The sequence below is a fragment of the Heterocephalus glaber genome, unplaced genomic scaffold, assembly GCF_053883595.1.
Source record: "Heterocephalus glaber isolate CG9 unplaced genomic scaffold, H.glaber_assembly_v1.0 deba00000122, whole genome shotgun sequence".
NCBI lineage: Eukaryota > Metazoa > Chordata > Mammalia > Rodentia > Bathyergidae > Heterocephalus > Heterocephalus glaber.
The window spans coordinates 9,791,099-9,808,067 of record NW_028258138.1 but is presented as its reverse complement, the minus strand read 5'-3'; the positions used below and the strand labels follow the sequence as shown (position 1 = coordinate 9,808,067).

Here is a 16,969-nt window from a genome sequence, read left to right as displayed (position 1 = left end):
TGCCAGGTGGAGACCAGGTCACCAATGACACGTAGATCACCGAAGGCCTTTGCCTTTACCATAACAATTACATAAATAAGTACAATGAAAAATTTTAGGGAGGATGGGAGAGATTTCTGGATAAATAGTAGCTGGAGACATGGAGTGCTGTTGCAGTTCTGCCTTCATATGATTGTCCAAAGCTGTTGTAATATCACCTGATTTGTTATCAAGTAGTGAACTACAGGGGCATCAAATTCAGACAGATATTATCTGCAGATCATATTTGAACTTAGTGACTTTTCTGTGTGGAGCTTCTTTTTCTGAGCATATTTTGAGATTTATCTGTGTTGCTAAGTGAATATGTTCCTTTTCATCACTGTGTAGTATTTCCTTATTGGCCCATTCACTTGTTGATTAATACTCTGTTTCTTTCCAGCTTGGGAATTTTAAAAATAAAACTGCAGTTGACACTTATGTATATACAAGTCTTTCTTGAAAAGAAAAATATTTTATTTCTCTTGGGTAAATTGTTTTGGAATGGAATTGTTATATCATAAATGTTTGTTTAACCCAAAAGACACATCAGTGGTACACATTGCTAAAAATCATTTGAGTATATTTGTAAAAAGTCTGTTCCAGACTCTTCTGTTCTTTTGATCTGTGAGTGTCCTTTTACCAGCCCCTCACTCTTGATAACTGTAGCTTTTGAATAACCTTTGAGGTCAAGTTGTGTGAGTTCTTTGTTATTGTTTGTCTTTTTCAGATTTGATTTTTGGCTCTTCTGTTTCATTTCCATGTAAGCTTTATAATCAGTTTATTGGGGGCTTTTTAAAAAAAATATTTGGAATTTTGTTGAAATTTTATTTGAATGTATAGATCAGTTTGGGAAGGTTTGACATCTTAATATTGAGTCTTACAACGTATCTGTCATTTCACTTAGGTCATTAGAACTTGTTTGTTTGTTTGTTTTGTAGTACTGGGGATCAAACCCACATCTTTGAGCTTGCTAGGCCAGCGCTATATATTGGTTTGTATCTGTTGTTATTTAACTAATTTCTTAGTTCAAATAAAAGAGTTTGTATAGCTTAATGGTTCCAATGTACAGAACATGCCACATCTTTATTTTTTAATTTTCTACTTTGTATACTTCCCTTTGTGTGTTTGTGTGTGTGTGTGTGTATCTCACTTCGTTGACTAGGCCTTTGGTACTATACTGCGTGGAAGTGCTGAGAAGCTTGTTCTGAATCTTAGAAGGAAGCTCTTTCACCATTACCTATGCAGCTTGGTTTTCTGTAGATGCCCTGTGTCAGGTACAGGGAATTCCTATATAAAAATATTTCACTATGTTCAGATTACCATTTATGAAAGATCTTTTCATTTAAATTCAGGAAGGATAGGCTGGGATTTAGCTCAGTGGTTCCGGCACCTGCCTTGCAAGTGCAAGGTCCCGAGTTCGATCCCTGGTACCAAAATAACAAAAACAAAAAACAAAAAAACCCAAAACTAAATTCATGAAGGATATTGGTCTGTAATTTTCTTGTGAATATCCTTTTCTAGTTTTGGTATCAGGGTAATACTGGCCTCAAAAAATAAGTTGGAGGGCTGGGGATTTAGCTCAGTGGTTCTGCTGCCTGCCTTGCAAGCGCAAGGACCTGAGTTTGATCCCCGGTACCAAAAAAAACCAAAACAAACAAAAAATAAGTTGGAGGATATTTCATCTCTATTTTAAAAATATTTGTGTTGAAATGGTGTTTCTTTAAATTTTTGGTCATGTTTATCAGAGAAGCCTTTTGGGCTTGGATATTTCTTTTTTTTTTTTGGTACCGGGGATCAAACTTGGATCCTTGAGCTTTCAAGGCAGGTGGCGGAACCACTGAGCTAAATCCCCGGCCCTGAGCTAAATTCCCAGCCCTGGGCTTGGCTATTTCATTATGATAGGATTTTTAATTGTAAAATAAATTCAGTAAGGGCTGGAGATTTAGCTCAGTGGTGCCATGCCTGCCTCACAAGTGCAAGGTCTCTAGTTCAATCCCTGGTACCAGAAAAAAAAATAAAATAAAATAAATTCAGTAGGCACAGGGATTCAAAGTTTTATTTCTTCTTGGGTCTATTTTGATAATTTATTTGTAACTTTCTATGAATTTATTCAATTTATCTAAATCATTTATTTACTTAACGTTATTCTTAATATTCTTTTATTCTTTGTAAGCCTGCTGTCGTATCTGTAGTGCAGTTCCACCTTTCCTTTCTGATACTGGTAATTTATATTGCCTCTCTCTTTTCCTGCCACCTGCTGTCCCCCTCTCCCCTTCTTTTCTCATCCTGCTATCCCCCCTGCTTCTTAATCATTCTAGCAGGAAGTTTATTGTTTTTATTGATTTTTATTTAAAAATAAGTTCTTTGGCTTTATTCATTCTTCCCTATGTCTGTTTTCTATTTCAACTACTTAAGCTTTTTTCTTTATTTATTGTTTCCTTCCATTTACTTATTTGGGGTTTAATTTTCTTTTTTCTAGCTTTTTAAGCAGGAAGCTTAGAGATGGAATGTGAACATTTCATTTCTGATATAAGTGTTTTGAGTTATAAATTTCCTTCTCAGCACTGCTATATCCATGTTCCATGGGGTTTTTGTTTTCCTTTTTGTGGAATTGGAGATGGAACCTAGGGCTTTTGTACTGAGCTATATTTCCAGCCCTTTTAATTTTTACCTTTGAGGCAGTGTCTTGCTAAATCCCTACATTGCCCACTCTGGGGTCAAACTTACGATCCTTCAGCCTCAACTTCCTAGAGAACTGGGATTATAAACTAGTGCTACCACACCTGGCTTTTTGTTTTTGTTTCATTTTTCTTTTTTGGTTTTGTGAGACAGGGTCTCACACTGTAGTTCAGACTGGCCTTAAACTCACTATGAGCCCAGTTGGCCTCAAATTCATGGAGATTCTGCTGCCTCAGCTTCCCAAGTGCTGGGATTACAAATGTGTGCCACCATGCCAACATGTATTTTCATGTTCTATTCAGAATGTTTTCTTGCTGTTTCTTCTTTGATTGATAGAATAGTAAGAACTAGTTTAGTCTTCTGTCTTTACTGATTTTGTGACTACTTTTGTCAATCACTGAAAGAGAAATGTGAAAACCATCATTATGCATTCATCTGTTTCCTGCTTTCAGTTCAGTCATTTGTTGTTACATGTACTGGGAAGTCCAGAGAAAGCTCTCACGACTGTTTGAGATTTTGGAATATGAACATACAGAGTAATTAGTATCAGAAGTTCATTGCCAGAAATTGTTTTAAAATATTTTTTAAATGCATGTACATTTTTAAAATAAATTCGTCTGTATCATAACCCTTTTTTATGTGTTTCATTAACTGTTGATGAGAAGTTTCATAAAATAAAACAATGGAGGGCCGGGGATTTAGCTCAGTGGTTTCGCTGCCTGCTGCGCAAGTGCAAAGACCTGAGTTCAATCCCTGGTACCAAAACAAACAAACAAAAAAACCATAAAATAAAACAATGGAAAACTTAGGGTTTAATAAAGGTCATTGTTCAGAATACCAGTATTATTGCCAAATGTTGTATAAACAAATACATATTTGTTATTTAGGACTGATGCATAGACTGTTCAACTGTTAGTAATAATTACAGATCAGGATTCTTGAGAAAGTAGTGAAGTAAAAAATAAGACATAGTTTAAAGAAGGAGAGATACACAACAGGCAATGAGATTTTGGTTCTCTTTCCTTACATGGATTAACAGATACTTACAAATGAGTCAGGGAGCCCTTAGTACTGGCTTAGCCTATTTTAGCAACTTAGGCTATATATACATTTTAAAGTAAAGTTTTAATAGAGTGACCTGAGCCAAGCTCCATCTTATTATTTCTTCATTTGTCTCAGTTCAGGAAAGAAACTTTGGGATCCGGGAAGATCCCTTGCTGAAATTCAGGAGGAGAATGAGAAAAGGAATTCATTTGGCTGTGCTTCTTTGGGAAATGATCTGATTTGTGTGTTCTGTTTTCTGAAGTTTCTTGAGAGTTGGGGGGGGCGGTTGAATTATTCATAGACGAGGCCTCTAAATCCTCTCTGTTGAGCTAGCCTCTCTGCCATTAAGGCCTAGAATACACAAAGATTTATCCCACACAAAGCCGGTCTCTATCTAAAGATGGGTGTTCGAGGAGACTGGTTCTGAGCCTCTGATGATTGTTTTTAAGTAAGGCATTTTTATTTTTTCAAACCAAAAGTCAGCACTTGGAGATCTTTCAGCTTTTTTTTTTTTTTTTCCGCTTACTTCCTTGTTTTGCAGTCCTGAAAGTTGAACCCAGGGCCTCTTGGATGCTAGGCAAGCACTGTACCCCTGTGTTACATCCCCAGCCCCTTAGTGATCATTTTTTCTCAGAATAAAAAAGTCACACATTCCTTATTTTTTCCTGGAAAGGCTGCCATTTTACTGAGTCATGTAGAAACTACATAGCATAATTTCAGTGGACTTAACTGTGCCTGGCAGCTTAACCATGAAAACTCCAAACAGCCTTGTACGGTGTGTGGTTTTTGCTCTTTTTCTTGCACCAGTTCAAGATTTTTGGGTGTCTGTTTACAATTTCATCCTGTGTGGTGAAAAAGCATGTATGGCAGCTAGGACTCTAGGTATAACAAATCACTTTTTGATTTCTGTTTCTGCCATAAAGTATATGGTAAAGCTAAATTCTGCCATATTAATTATCAAAGCTCAGATTAAAATAATAGAATACTTCCTACTGAGCTATCTTCTAAGCAACAGGGTCACTTCATTTGTACCTGATCCCCATGCAATTGAGAAATTATTATCAGTTTTTTTCTCTGCAGGGTTGTACTTAAGAAATGCCATTTTTAAAACCTTATAAATATCCAGAAAGTCAACAAAACTGTAAGCAACATCGTAGGAATTATAACTGTCTTTATTTTAGTGAAAAGCATTTGACCAAAAGTTAATTCCTTGACAAGAAAACAAAAGCCACCCTGACTAATGATTAAATGTATTCAGCATGAAGGATTTGGGATGAGATTAGGAGTGTCTCTGAGGGACAGAAAGACTGACTGAAATGCTGTCTGATGTTGAGTGTGTACTTAGTAGTGTTTCCTGTCATTCCTCCCTTGTAGGAATCTCAGCAAATGCTTGGAAGACTTATTCCAGAAAAGCAGGTACTCAATGACCAGTTAAAACAAGTTCAGCAGAACAGCTTGCACAGTAAGTGTTTAGTTTTTAAAGCTGAACTTTCCTATCTTTCTTTTTTCTCTTTGGGGATCAAACGCAGGGCCTCATGCATGCTAAGCACACTTTGCACCTCCAGCCCCTACTTTTCCCTTTTTTTCCCCCTGTTTTTTAACAGCAACAATTTCCTTAAATGACACGACAACATTAAATAGTATTTTCCTTGCTGCCAGTGTAAGTTTTCCTATCTTACAATGTTTTTCTAAAATAGGAGATTCGCTTCTTACACTCAAAAGAGCCTTAGAAGCAAAAGAACTAGCTCGGCAGCGGCTACGAGACCAACTGGATGAGGTGGAGAAGGAAACTAGGTCAAAACTGCAGGAGATTGATATTTTCAATAACCAGCTGAAGGTAACTATCCTACGTGTGCCTACATGTATGTCCTACCCTTTAATTTTTCTAACTGTCCAGGTGATTAGTTGATACTGAATCCTAGGCAGAAAAATTTGTTGCACTGGTTTAGCCTTAACAAGAGCCTTCACATGCATGAATGAACAGTACACCATCTAAATTGCAGTTTTCTCCTTTTCAAAATCAAAATGAATCTGACACCTATAAATTAGGCCTGAATGGGTGGGCCCAGCCTGACATCTGTCTTTAATCTGAATCATATTTTTATTGAATTATATTTTTATTCATTTCCATCCTTTTGTCTATTTATAATCATATCAGGTTGAATTCCAAAAGCTAGGCCACAAAAGCTTCCTTTTCCTTAATTCTTTGAAGATTACTAAAAGGGACTGTTTTCTCCTTTAAAAGTGAGAATTTTTCTGCCACTTCTTAGCTTCAAAATTGTGCTTAAATGTAGATCCTTAATTTTGTTACTTCACAGTTTTTAACTTTATCGTTTGCTGGAGTAATTGCTTTTGTCTCTGTGGCAGAAGTGGTGTATGGTTTTGTTGCATTTGCGCTGTAGAACTCAGGAAATTGTCAGTGTTCTGGGGAAACATCAAACAGTAAAGATCACAGCTTCTTTCAAATTTGGTGTTTTGAATTTAACTTTACAACTTTATCATTTTACGAATGTTATAATAAAGCTACAATAGTTCATTTCTTATAAATAATTACTTTAGATGCAAGTAGATATTAGAGCTTTTAATCAATCATGTTCTTATTAGAAATTGGATGTTACACATTTTCCCCTCCAGATATTGTTTTTCCTTTTGTCTCTTTTTTCTTCTTTTTGTAGTCCTGAGGATTGAACCCCCAGGTGCCATACCATTGAGTTACATCCCCAGCCTTTTTTTTTAACTTTGAGACAGGGTCTCACTAAGTCTCCAGAGCTGACCTCTAACTTGCCATCCTCCTGCCTCAGCCTCTCAGGTAGCTGGAATTACAGTCATGGGTCACCATGCTTTTTGTAGCTTAAAATCTTTTCTGATTGTGGCCAGTTTAGCTTTTGATAGTAGGAGGAAGTAAAACTCTTATTTTATATTACTAAACAAAAAAAAATGTTTAAAAATTAGAAAGCAAGCCAGGCATGAGGTACATGCTTGTAATCCCAGCACTAGGGAGGCAAAGACAGGAGGATTGTGGCAAGATTGAGGCCAGCCTATGTTACACAGTGAGACGCTGTCTCAAAAAAAAAAAATTACAAAGCATTCTTGAGATTTTTAGTTGACCTCTGGATTGAGAGACTAGGCCAGATTGTCTAGACATCTGAGTAGGAGGTGTTTGTGCCGTTCTTTCAGAGTGCCCGGAATGGAACTTTCCTCAGTTGTACAATTCCAGGAAAATGCTCCTAAGGGAAATACTCTTTAGCCAACCTAGTGTTTCCCTTCACTTTGCTTCCATGTTTACATTGTGTGTGTGTGTGCACACACTGTTCTATATTTGTACATATGTGATTTTGTATGATATATAAGTATTAGAAGCACAGCTGTAAGTTCATCTTTACAATAGAAAATGTTCACACTAGCTCTCACTGTAACATCACTGTTTTAATTCTTTACTTTTTTTTTTTTTTTTTTTTTTGGTGCCGGGGATCGAACTTGGGTCCTTGCACTTTCGAGGCAGGCAGCAGAACCACTGAGCTAAATCCCTGGCCCTAACATCACTGTTTTAAGCAAAAAGAATACAACATTATTGCAGTTTTACAATACATTTTAGTAGTCTCTTAGAATATAAACTGTTAAGTATTTGGCTGCCTTTGGGATCTAGTAGTAGTACAGATTTTTGTCTTATGGTTTTTATGGGGTTTTTTCTAAAAATTTTAACTCCTGAAACAAAGTTCAGATATCAGAAAATAGTACTCCAGAGGGAGACTTTTGATTAATGCCAAGAAATTGTATGGATTTAATAACTTTGGCAGTTAAAGTGCTGTTGCGTTGCTGAAGAGAACATCCTTAAAATGTAGGAGTCCGTCTCGACCAGTTACCACCTGACTATTGCTGCCCTAGTGTCAGAGTACTTTTTATATAGAGGCTGACTTGAGCCCTCTTATTTTACTGACCCCCTACTCCAATATACCTACTTTTAAATAAGAACATTTGTTTCTTTTTAATTTTAATTTGGTTTACCATTATTTATTAACTTTAAACTTAATATGGCAAGAAAATTCACAAGCCAATATTAGCCCTATTGTTTTGCTATTTAACATTGATTTAGAAGATTTAATGAATATGTTGTGTTGTCTTATGGTTATTATATCCAGAATTCCTCTGAAACCCAGTGAAACCAAAACAGAAACAGTTAAATTGAAGAATCAAAAGATTTATAATTTTACTGAGACAACTCAGAGGCTGGATTAGCATTTAGCTTCTTGAGGGTCTCCTGCCCACTTTTGTTGTGGACACACTGAAAAATGCGAAGTGGTTTCTTTGTTGGTTTGTTTAACTTTAGTACATATATTCATTATTTTGTGATGAAATAGACCAGGAAGAGCCAGCAGCCTGCCCCTTGGGGTTTCTTTGATGTCTCTCTTGATACGATAACACAGTTCCTTTAGAATGTTCACATCAAAGATGAAAAATAGCACTTTTGCCTTGCCTTGTCATTGGCAGTTGTGCAGGCATTTCTACAAATTTAACCCTGTTGCAATGAATCTTCCATATTCTAAACATTCTTTTCCCAAAAGGAAAGCAGCGGGTAGAAAAGAAATTAGGACGTAGCAGTTGCATTTTGTGTTCATGAAGATGGCTCACAGGAAAGAAGAAAGTACAATTCACTGACTGTAAGCTAGTAAAAAATTTTAAGGTCAATTGACCAGGATACTAAACCTGTGTTCAATGGTTTGACTCCAAATGAGGATAATATTTAGCAAAACTACTTCTCCTTTTTCCACAAAACACAACTACTTACAGAAGATGATTCACTTACTTTCAAGTGCAGTCAGTTCTGTCTAGTTAAGTAGAAAGACCAGACAAGATGTAATTGTACCCTCCTTAGCCCTGATTGTGAAGGCCAAGACAGCTATTGGAAAGTATAGTTTCTTAAATGAGAAAGAAGGTAAAGACTAAGTATATTTTATCATTCTTTCCTTTTAAAAAAGAAAACATAATCTGGGCTGGGGATTTAGCTCAGTGGTTTCACCGCCTGCTGCCCAAGAGCAAGGACCCGAGTTCGATCCCCAGTACCAACCCCCCCCCCCCATAATCTGATTTATTTACTTCTTTCAGAATGTCTAGTTGAGGTTCATTCTTCTTTTGAGGGTTTCTCCTATTTTCTTCAGTTCAGGTAGAATTACACTTCACCTTCTCTACCCAAGATCTGATAACCAGTGATGGGAAGTCCTCAAGTCTTTATTTAAAAAGAAAAAGTTACTGTTGTAGTCAGGCTAACAAGTCTTTGTTTCATATAGAAAGCAATATTGAAAATATAAACCATACTTAGAATTATGGTCTGTTGCTGTTAGTGATTCCAGATTCAGTCTGTGATTGGAAATCCTGGACGTTTACATTTCTCTCTAGGCTCCTAGAAATGGGACTTTTCTGTTCTTGGAGAAGGCTGTTTTCCATGCTTTTTTTTTTTTCCCTCATGTTTTTTTTTTTGAGACAGGGCCTCGCTTTGTAGTTCAGTCTGGCCCTGAACTCACTGTTCAGCCCAGGCTAGCCTCAAACGAGGCAATCCTCCTACCTCTGCCTCTCAAGTGCTGGGATTATAGGCATGTGCCACCACACCTGGCTCCCATGCATTTAAATGAACATTTACCTTATAGATATGGTCTTTATATCTTCTAAAAAAGATCCTAAGATGGGGGCTAAGGATGTAGCTCAGTCATAGAGTGTTTGTTTTAGCCTGTGCAAAATCCTGGGTTTGAACCTCAGCCCTAAAAAAAAGAGATCCCAAGATGTGTCTTTCTAATGTAACATTTGGGATCAAGATTACCTGAGAAAGGAAATAGGAATATTAGGATAGTGAGTAAACTTTGCTATTTTTAAAAAATAAATCTATGAAAAATAGGGATGTTGAAGCAGAGAAACTGTAGCACCCTAAGATATTGTAGCTCTTGTGCTAGACATTTCCCAGTTGGCAACCTTTGTATTTATGTTGACTTTAATATGAATTTTATAAATTTTAGCTTTTTGATGATTATATGAAATAGCAAAACAGTGAATTAGCCCAGGAGTAATTGATTTTGTTATTGATCATTGCTGTCATGAATCACTACTTCTGAAAGTTTTAATGTAGTAGGTCAAATTTATTCACACATTTCTACTTTTAGAACATAGTCAACATACAATAAACATTTTATGTAAAGAAATCAATCATCTTCTCAATTTCATGTTCCAGAAACATCTAATTAAAATCATTGCTTATCTATAACTTTTTCTTTATATTTCAGTTTATAGGAAAATCAACATTTTTTAGAATTACATTTTTTGGAGAATCTATGTGCCTAAAGGGCATGTAGAGTCATAATTGTTTTTCTTACGGTGCTTACCTAGAGGTATAAAATTATGGTTTTAACAAGTGTCAAGTACCATTACTGATTAGGAATCCTTGGGTAGTAGCACCTGGCTTCACTTTGCCTTGGCGGCGTTAGTATCATTGGAGCAGTTTTTCTTGGCACTGACATCCTAATGTTCCAGTGTTTAATGTCTTAGCTGTGATAGGAGCAGGTTTGCCAGGTTCCATTGTGTGCCAGATAAAGAGAATCTAACAAGCCGGGTGTGGTGGTACACACCTATAATACCACCACTCTGGGAGGCTGAAGCAGGGGGATTGCAAGTTTGAGCCCAGCGCAGGCAATTCAGTGTCTTAGTGAGACCTTGACTCAAAATTTGAAAAAGAGCTGGGGATGTAGCTCAGTGCAGAGGCCCTGGTTCAATCCCCAGTATCAGGAAAATGAAAAGAATCAACACCTAAAGAGTTTAGATTTTATGTTTCATGTTGAAAAGTTGAGTCCTTGTTGGTTCCTGTCTGGTCGCTGTGTACTGGACAAGCCCTAATGTGAATGGCCGTTTACATTTGAGCATTTCTTTCTTCCAGTCAGTGTCAATGGAGGAGGCAATGTGGCAGTGCCTGGCAGTTCTCCTGGGCTGCGTCATCCACTTAGACTTCTTTCTAAAGGTCTCCATGCCCTACTCAGGCAATGCACATCTTTCTCAGACTAAGAATGATGAACCACCTCCAGCTCTGTGCTTCATGTTCCCTCTGCAGATGAGTGCTCAGTGTCTCAGCTAGCATTTGCCATGAAGTGTACCAAGCCTTCTTTGTAATGTTTATAATGATCTGTAATTATTAATCATGGAGTATGACTGATCTGTCCTCTTGCCAAGTTGTATGTGTGACGGTGTGAGCTCTGAATTACAAGCTGGACAAGGTACTGTCTGCTGGAGTCTTGTCTGTGTAACAGGCGTTGTGGACCACTGAGTCTGCCCCTGTACAGATCTGAAAGAGCACTCCATTGTAATTTGTGTCTGTGTATTTCCCCATCATATGAGAGACAGAATTATGGTCAGTATATTATGCCAGAAGCATTTTATTTCCTAGTAAAATTAGGACTAATTCAGAAGTAAGAATCATATTCTTTAATATACCTGGCAAATCCAGACTTCTTCAATTTGACACAGAGTTGGTTAGAAATGCAATATTTGTCCATAATGATACCTTTTCTGAGTTATTCTTGAGAACTGAATTGATGTTAAAATGAGAATGCCACTTATAGTAACTAAGGTTGTTTGCTTAACTAAGGCTTTTCTGCTCTTGGTTTCAGACACTTGCTTTCATGGCAGGCTCATTCATTATGGAGGCAGTGAAAGGCAAAATGTTTAGCAGCAAGGGGAGAAAACAAAAGAGCTGGAGAAAGAACTGCAGAACAGAATGAGAAGTCAGGAAAAAAGTGCATGTGAAGGGAAACAGTGCTGGAAAAAAAAGATCCAGAAAGAGATGGAGAGACAGCAAGAGAAATCAGTGTGAATTCAAATAACAACATTGCTCTCTCATAATCAGTAGAGTAATATTTGACTGTTTCATGGTTTACTACCTTATTTTGTTCAAGATAAAATAACCTGTGTAATCCTTTGGAAAAGCCTTCTACATAGAAGTAATAAAATCCTCTAACTCCTTACTTGTAATTGTGGAACTTTATATAGATTCCTTAAATATAAACAAATAACTACAATATTCCCCAGAGTTAAAATCATTAATGGATGTTACATATGAGAGTCTATGTCAAGCCAGTAGCCTGGTCAGTGGGGTGGTGGTTGATTGTTTTTAGTTACAATTTGGGCTCACCTCCAACTTGCCTTCCTCCTCCCTCAACCTCCCATCTCTATTTAAATTCTCATGTTTACTCAAGCCCTTTCCAACTTTATCCCTTAGAACAGCATACACAGTACTTGAAGTAATAGGATGTTGCTTTTGTGACTATAAAGCTGAGACATTTTGGAGACAATTCCCATTTCCAGCACAAACCTGAGTCTATTTTCTCTTTCTGGGAATATCAAGGTACTGACCACAGCCTCCTAGTCCTGATGCAGAGAAGACAGTTTTCCACTCTTCCTACCCCTTCATCCACACCTGCCCCCGTCTCCCACAAGAATTCTGATACATTGGCTACACGTTTGAACCATGGGAAATGGCACTTGCTATTTGGTGAAATACTGACGTCAGATTTAGAAGTAATATTTAAGCATGCTTTTTTTGAAAATTAATTTTATTGGTACATTTTAGGTATACAATATAATGACATTCATCATTGGAAATTTGCACAGTGACATAATCTCTCTTGGTTCTTATTTTTTCCCCATTCCCCTGCCCTCCCTTGGTTTTAAACATTAGTATGTATAGCCCTTCTCAGAATTTAAGTAACCAATTAATACATCGTTTTCTTTATACTCCTCCCACTTTCAGTGCATCATGAGATAATAAACTTTCAGAGTTTCAGATAAATGGAATATTTGTTTGCCTTGACAGGTATAGTTTGTGTGTTCTAAAATAGCTACTTTTGGATTTTTAAATATAGGTACAAGTACTATCTTACTTGGGTTTGTCATTTGGCATTCTATAATAGTTTAAATTTTTTGACCACTTAATTAGAAAAAGTCAGTGGGTTCTTTTGTTTTTTTGAGACAGGGTCTCACTGTGTAGCTCAGGCTGGCCTTTAGCTCACTATGTAGCCCAGGCTGGCCTCGAACTTGCGGCAATCCTTCTGCCTCAGCCTTGCAAGTGCTGGAATTACAGGCATGTGCCACCACACCCAGCAAGTTAGTGTATTTTAAAATGCAAAAGCCTTTTTAAAAAGACTGATGTTTCATGCTACACATTATTTTGGGGTGAGAGATAGTGATTGTTTACATAAAAGCACTTCTACTTTCAACTTGCTATAGGTATTACATTATAGATAACACCTGCAATTCTGGTGCTGGTTCCTAGATCAGTTTTCTATGAGATCATTTTAATTTTAATAAAAATTTTGATTTATGGTATTGAGTTCATGAATTTTGGGTAATTAATCCAAGTATGTTTGGTTTGTCTCTTATTTCTAATACATAGCCTGGGGCAAAAATCAAAATAATCCTTTCAAAAAGTTAGATGTCCAGATTGGCAAACAGATTTCCAATAACTCCTGGCCTCCTTTCATAGGCCTCTGTTGCTAATTAATTTTATTTCTCTCATAGGCATTTATACACAATAATGTCTGTGAAAGGCGTTCCTGTACATATTACTCAGGTGGATACTTCTTTATATTTCATATAATATCACCTCACACGATACATTCTTTTTTTTTTATTTTTTTTGTTACCGGGGATTGAACTCTGTTCCTTGCGCTTGCGAGGCAGGCGGCGGAACCACTGAGCTAAATCCCCAGTCCAACACGATACATTTTTGACCGTCTCTAAGACACAATGAAGGAGAAGTTGTTGCAGTAATTAAGTGATTCTGTGCCCATTGGCATAGCAGTAGAACAAGCATCTTCACTGTACTTGAAAGTGAGCCATATCTCTCAGTAGAAAAACAGTTAGATCTCCTTGGGTATTCACTTTGTCAAGCATACTGTTTTTGAAACACTTTGGCTGTATGCATAGGATGTCCAAAGATGTTTTATGGTTCAAATATCTTAGCTCTTTAAGAGAAGTAAATGATTTTTTTTCCTTCTTTGGTCTAGGGAAGAAAATAAAAACCAAGCTGATTTTGTTTTTTTCTTGACTAATACAGGACTGATTCTTTATTTGCCATAGTTTAAATTGTGGTTATAATCTGTATGATCTGAGACCCTTTGTGAATCTAATAAAAGCTATGAGCTTCTCTACCAGAAAGATGGCCACACATCCCACACTTCTGTGTGGTTTTAGAGCATTCATAGGGCCAAAGCTTTTTCATGGACTCTGGTTAAGACACTCAGCTCTATGTCCTTAGGAATCTGTTTGTGTTATCAGTGATAAAAACCTTATTATTTTAAGCTGGACAAAATTAGCACAGGCCTGTAGTCCTCAGGAGACAGGCGATCCCTTGAGCACGGAGTTCAGGGCCAGCTGGGCAACATAGACTTTATATCATAAAATTTTTTTTTGACTTAATTTATATATACTACACACATGTCATTTTTTTCTAATATAAGTATTTGTAATGAATAGGTGACCCCCCTCTCCCTCTTTTTTCCTTTTCAATACTAGGGTAAAACACGGGGGCATTCTACCAGGGAGTTGCATTCCCAGACTTTTATTACTTTTTTAAGACAGAGTCTCGCTAGGTTGCCCAAACTGGCATCAAACTTGCCATTCTCAGTGCAAGGACCCGACTTCGATCCCTGGTACCCAAAAAACAAAAAACAAAAACAAGAAAACACTTGCCGACCTCCTGCTTCAGCCTTTTGAATAACTTGGGTATATCTTGATACTTCTTGAATGCTTGTTTAATATTTAAGAAAGTAATCATACTTTTTTAGAAGATAATGGGAATTTTTACCCATTATACCCTACTGTGCCCTTGAATAGAGCTGAGGAAAAACATTACCAAAATTGTATAGGCAGTATCATATTACTATATAAATATCCAGCTAAATTTATGTGATCTTATCAATTTAAGAAAGAAATGTTTTTAGACAGAGCCACAAATAAGTATTGACTTTTTTTTTTCCTGGTACCAGGGATTGAACTCAGAACCTTGAGCTTGCCAGGCAGGTGCAGAACCACTGAGCTAAATCACCGGCCCCTTGATTTTTTTTTTTTTGGTACCGGGGGTCGAACTCGGGTCCTTCCACTTGCAAGGCAAGTGACGGAACCACTGAGCTAAATCCCCGGCCCCCCTTGACTTTTGATTCTTAGTAATTTTTTATTTTCTGTCTCTCTGTCTCTCTGTCTGTCTGTGTCTCTCTGTCTGTCTGTCTCTCACTCAGTAATCATGCCAAAGTACATGTGTATTTAATAGGATTTTCAGGATCACTTTACCCTTATTGCCCCTGGGAAAACTTGATAACATTTAATGTGGAAAAGTTTTTGTTTTTGTTTTGTTTTGTTTTGTTTTGTTGGTACCGGGGATGGAACTCGGGTCCTTGTGCTTGCGCAGCAGGTGGCGAAACCACTGAGCTAAATCCCCGGCCTGTAGTGTGGAAAAGTTTTTATCAGCTGTTTATCCCAGTAGTTTACCAGTTTCTTAGGTAGATAAACAATTTAATGACACCAGATTTGTTTGTCACCTTGAAATTTTTGCCCCTGAAAGAACTGAAAGGATGCTTTGAATAACTGTAATTGGACTTGAGCCTCTTTAACCGTATTGAAAAGGAACGAGAGAATAGTGCAGCCATCTGCCACCCCAGTGTGAAAGGACTCGGTGTTCCACATGGGCTTTGTTATGGCCAAGGCAGGAAAGCCATTCACTGGTTTTTAGTATGCATTTCAGCATTTCCAGATTGCCTTCTTGGAAGTTCAACATTTTAAAAACATTATCATCTTAGAATTATAAGTGTTTTGCTTCTGTTGCTTCATGCCATCTTACACTCACAAGTCTAAGGAAAACTCAGACCTAGAATGCCTGCCAGGCTTGGTGAGGTCACCTTGATTTCCTTAAAATTGTGTATCTCAGCAGTGTTCGACTTGAATGACGGAAATGGTAGAAAATCTTTACAGTCTTCAAATCTGGATCTGGAGCTGCCAGAGCCTTCTGTTACCTCCTTTGACATCTGTTATTTTATGGCTCCTGCTGCAAGCTCCATTTCCTTAGAGGTACTTGAAGCTGCAACTTATGCGGATAGTTCCAAACATAGATTCACCCTATCCCATCTTGCTGATATCCTCAAAAAGAAATTTGTTTTTTAATGTATCTTCCTTCATGTATTTGGTGCATTTAAAAATTGTTTTTAAAAAATAAAAAAAATTTTTTTTTGAAATTGTCTGATTGGCATGATTTTCCTATAGATTTGTTAAATTCATTTCTTGTTTTCATTTTATAGTGTTTTCTGACAAGTTTTCTAACAAGTTCTAACCTTTTATTTCCATCTGTCTTGTCTATATCTACTAATTAGTGGGGCCGGGGATTTAGCTCAGTGATTCCGCAGCCTGCCTCACAAGCGCAAGGTCCCAAGTTCGATCCCTGGTACCAAAAACCCCCCAAACAAACCATAATCTACTAATTAGTGATCTACTAATCTACATCCAGTTACTATAGTTCAGTATAGAAAAGAAATTTGCAAGCTGGGGCTGGTAATGCACACTTGTAATCCCAGCCCTCTGAAAGGCTGAGGCAGGCGATTGCAAGTTCAAGCCCAGCCTGGGGAACTTTAAGAAGTCATATCTTTTTTTTTTTTTTAATTCTTTTATTGGTACATTTTAGTTTTAAAATACACTTACATTTATCATTGGATGTTTGTACCAGAACATGATGTTTCTTGGTTTTTTATTTTTTTCTCCCATTACCTATGTGCCCTTCACCCCCTCCACCCTTCCCTATTTACATAGACTTCATTTCCATTTTTTTCTTTTCTCATAATTTTTCCTTTCTTTTCTTTCCTTTCCTCTTCCCCTTCCACCACTCCTACACCTTTGGACCTTTTAATATTTCAAATTATCGATTATTCATTTTAATCATTTTAATCCTTATTTACACTTTCAGTTTCTCACTAGAGAAACTATTCAGTATTTACCCATGTGTGTCCTATTTATTTCGCTTAAGAGGATGGCCTCAATATGCATCCATTTAGCTATAAATGACTCTAATTTCTCATTCTTTATGGCTGAGTAGTACTCCATTTTATAAAAAAAACCACATCTTCTTTATCCAGTTTCCAGTGGATGGGCATTTGGGCTGTTTCCAAGCTTTAGCTATTACAAACTGTGCTGCTATAAACATGGGTGCACATAT

At 37.1% G+C, this 16,969-nt stretch overlaps 1 protein-coding gene across 10 annotated transcripts in view; it reads left to right on the top strand.

The window, feature by feature from the left end:
- Itsn1 (intersectin 1) overlaps nt 1–16,969 on the top strand; it is a 207,855-nt gene that overhangs the window by 103,374 nt on the left and 87,512 nt on the right. For all 10 annotated transcript variants that reach the window (XM_087208245.1, XM_087208250.1, XM_087208242.1 and 7 more), the window contains 2 exons: nt 5,116–5,203; nt 5,439–5,578. In XM_087208245.1, the coding sequence (XP_087064371.1) occupies nt 5,116–5,203; nt 5,439–5,578 (228 nt within the window). The remainder of the gene's footprint in view (nt 1–5,115; nt 5,204–5,438; nt 5,579–16,969) is intronic.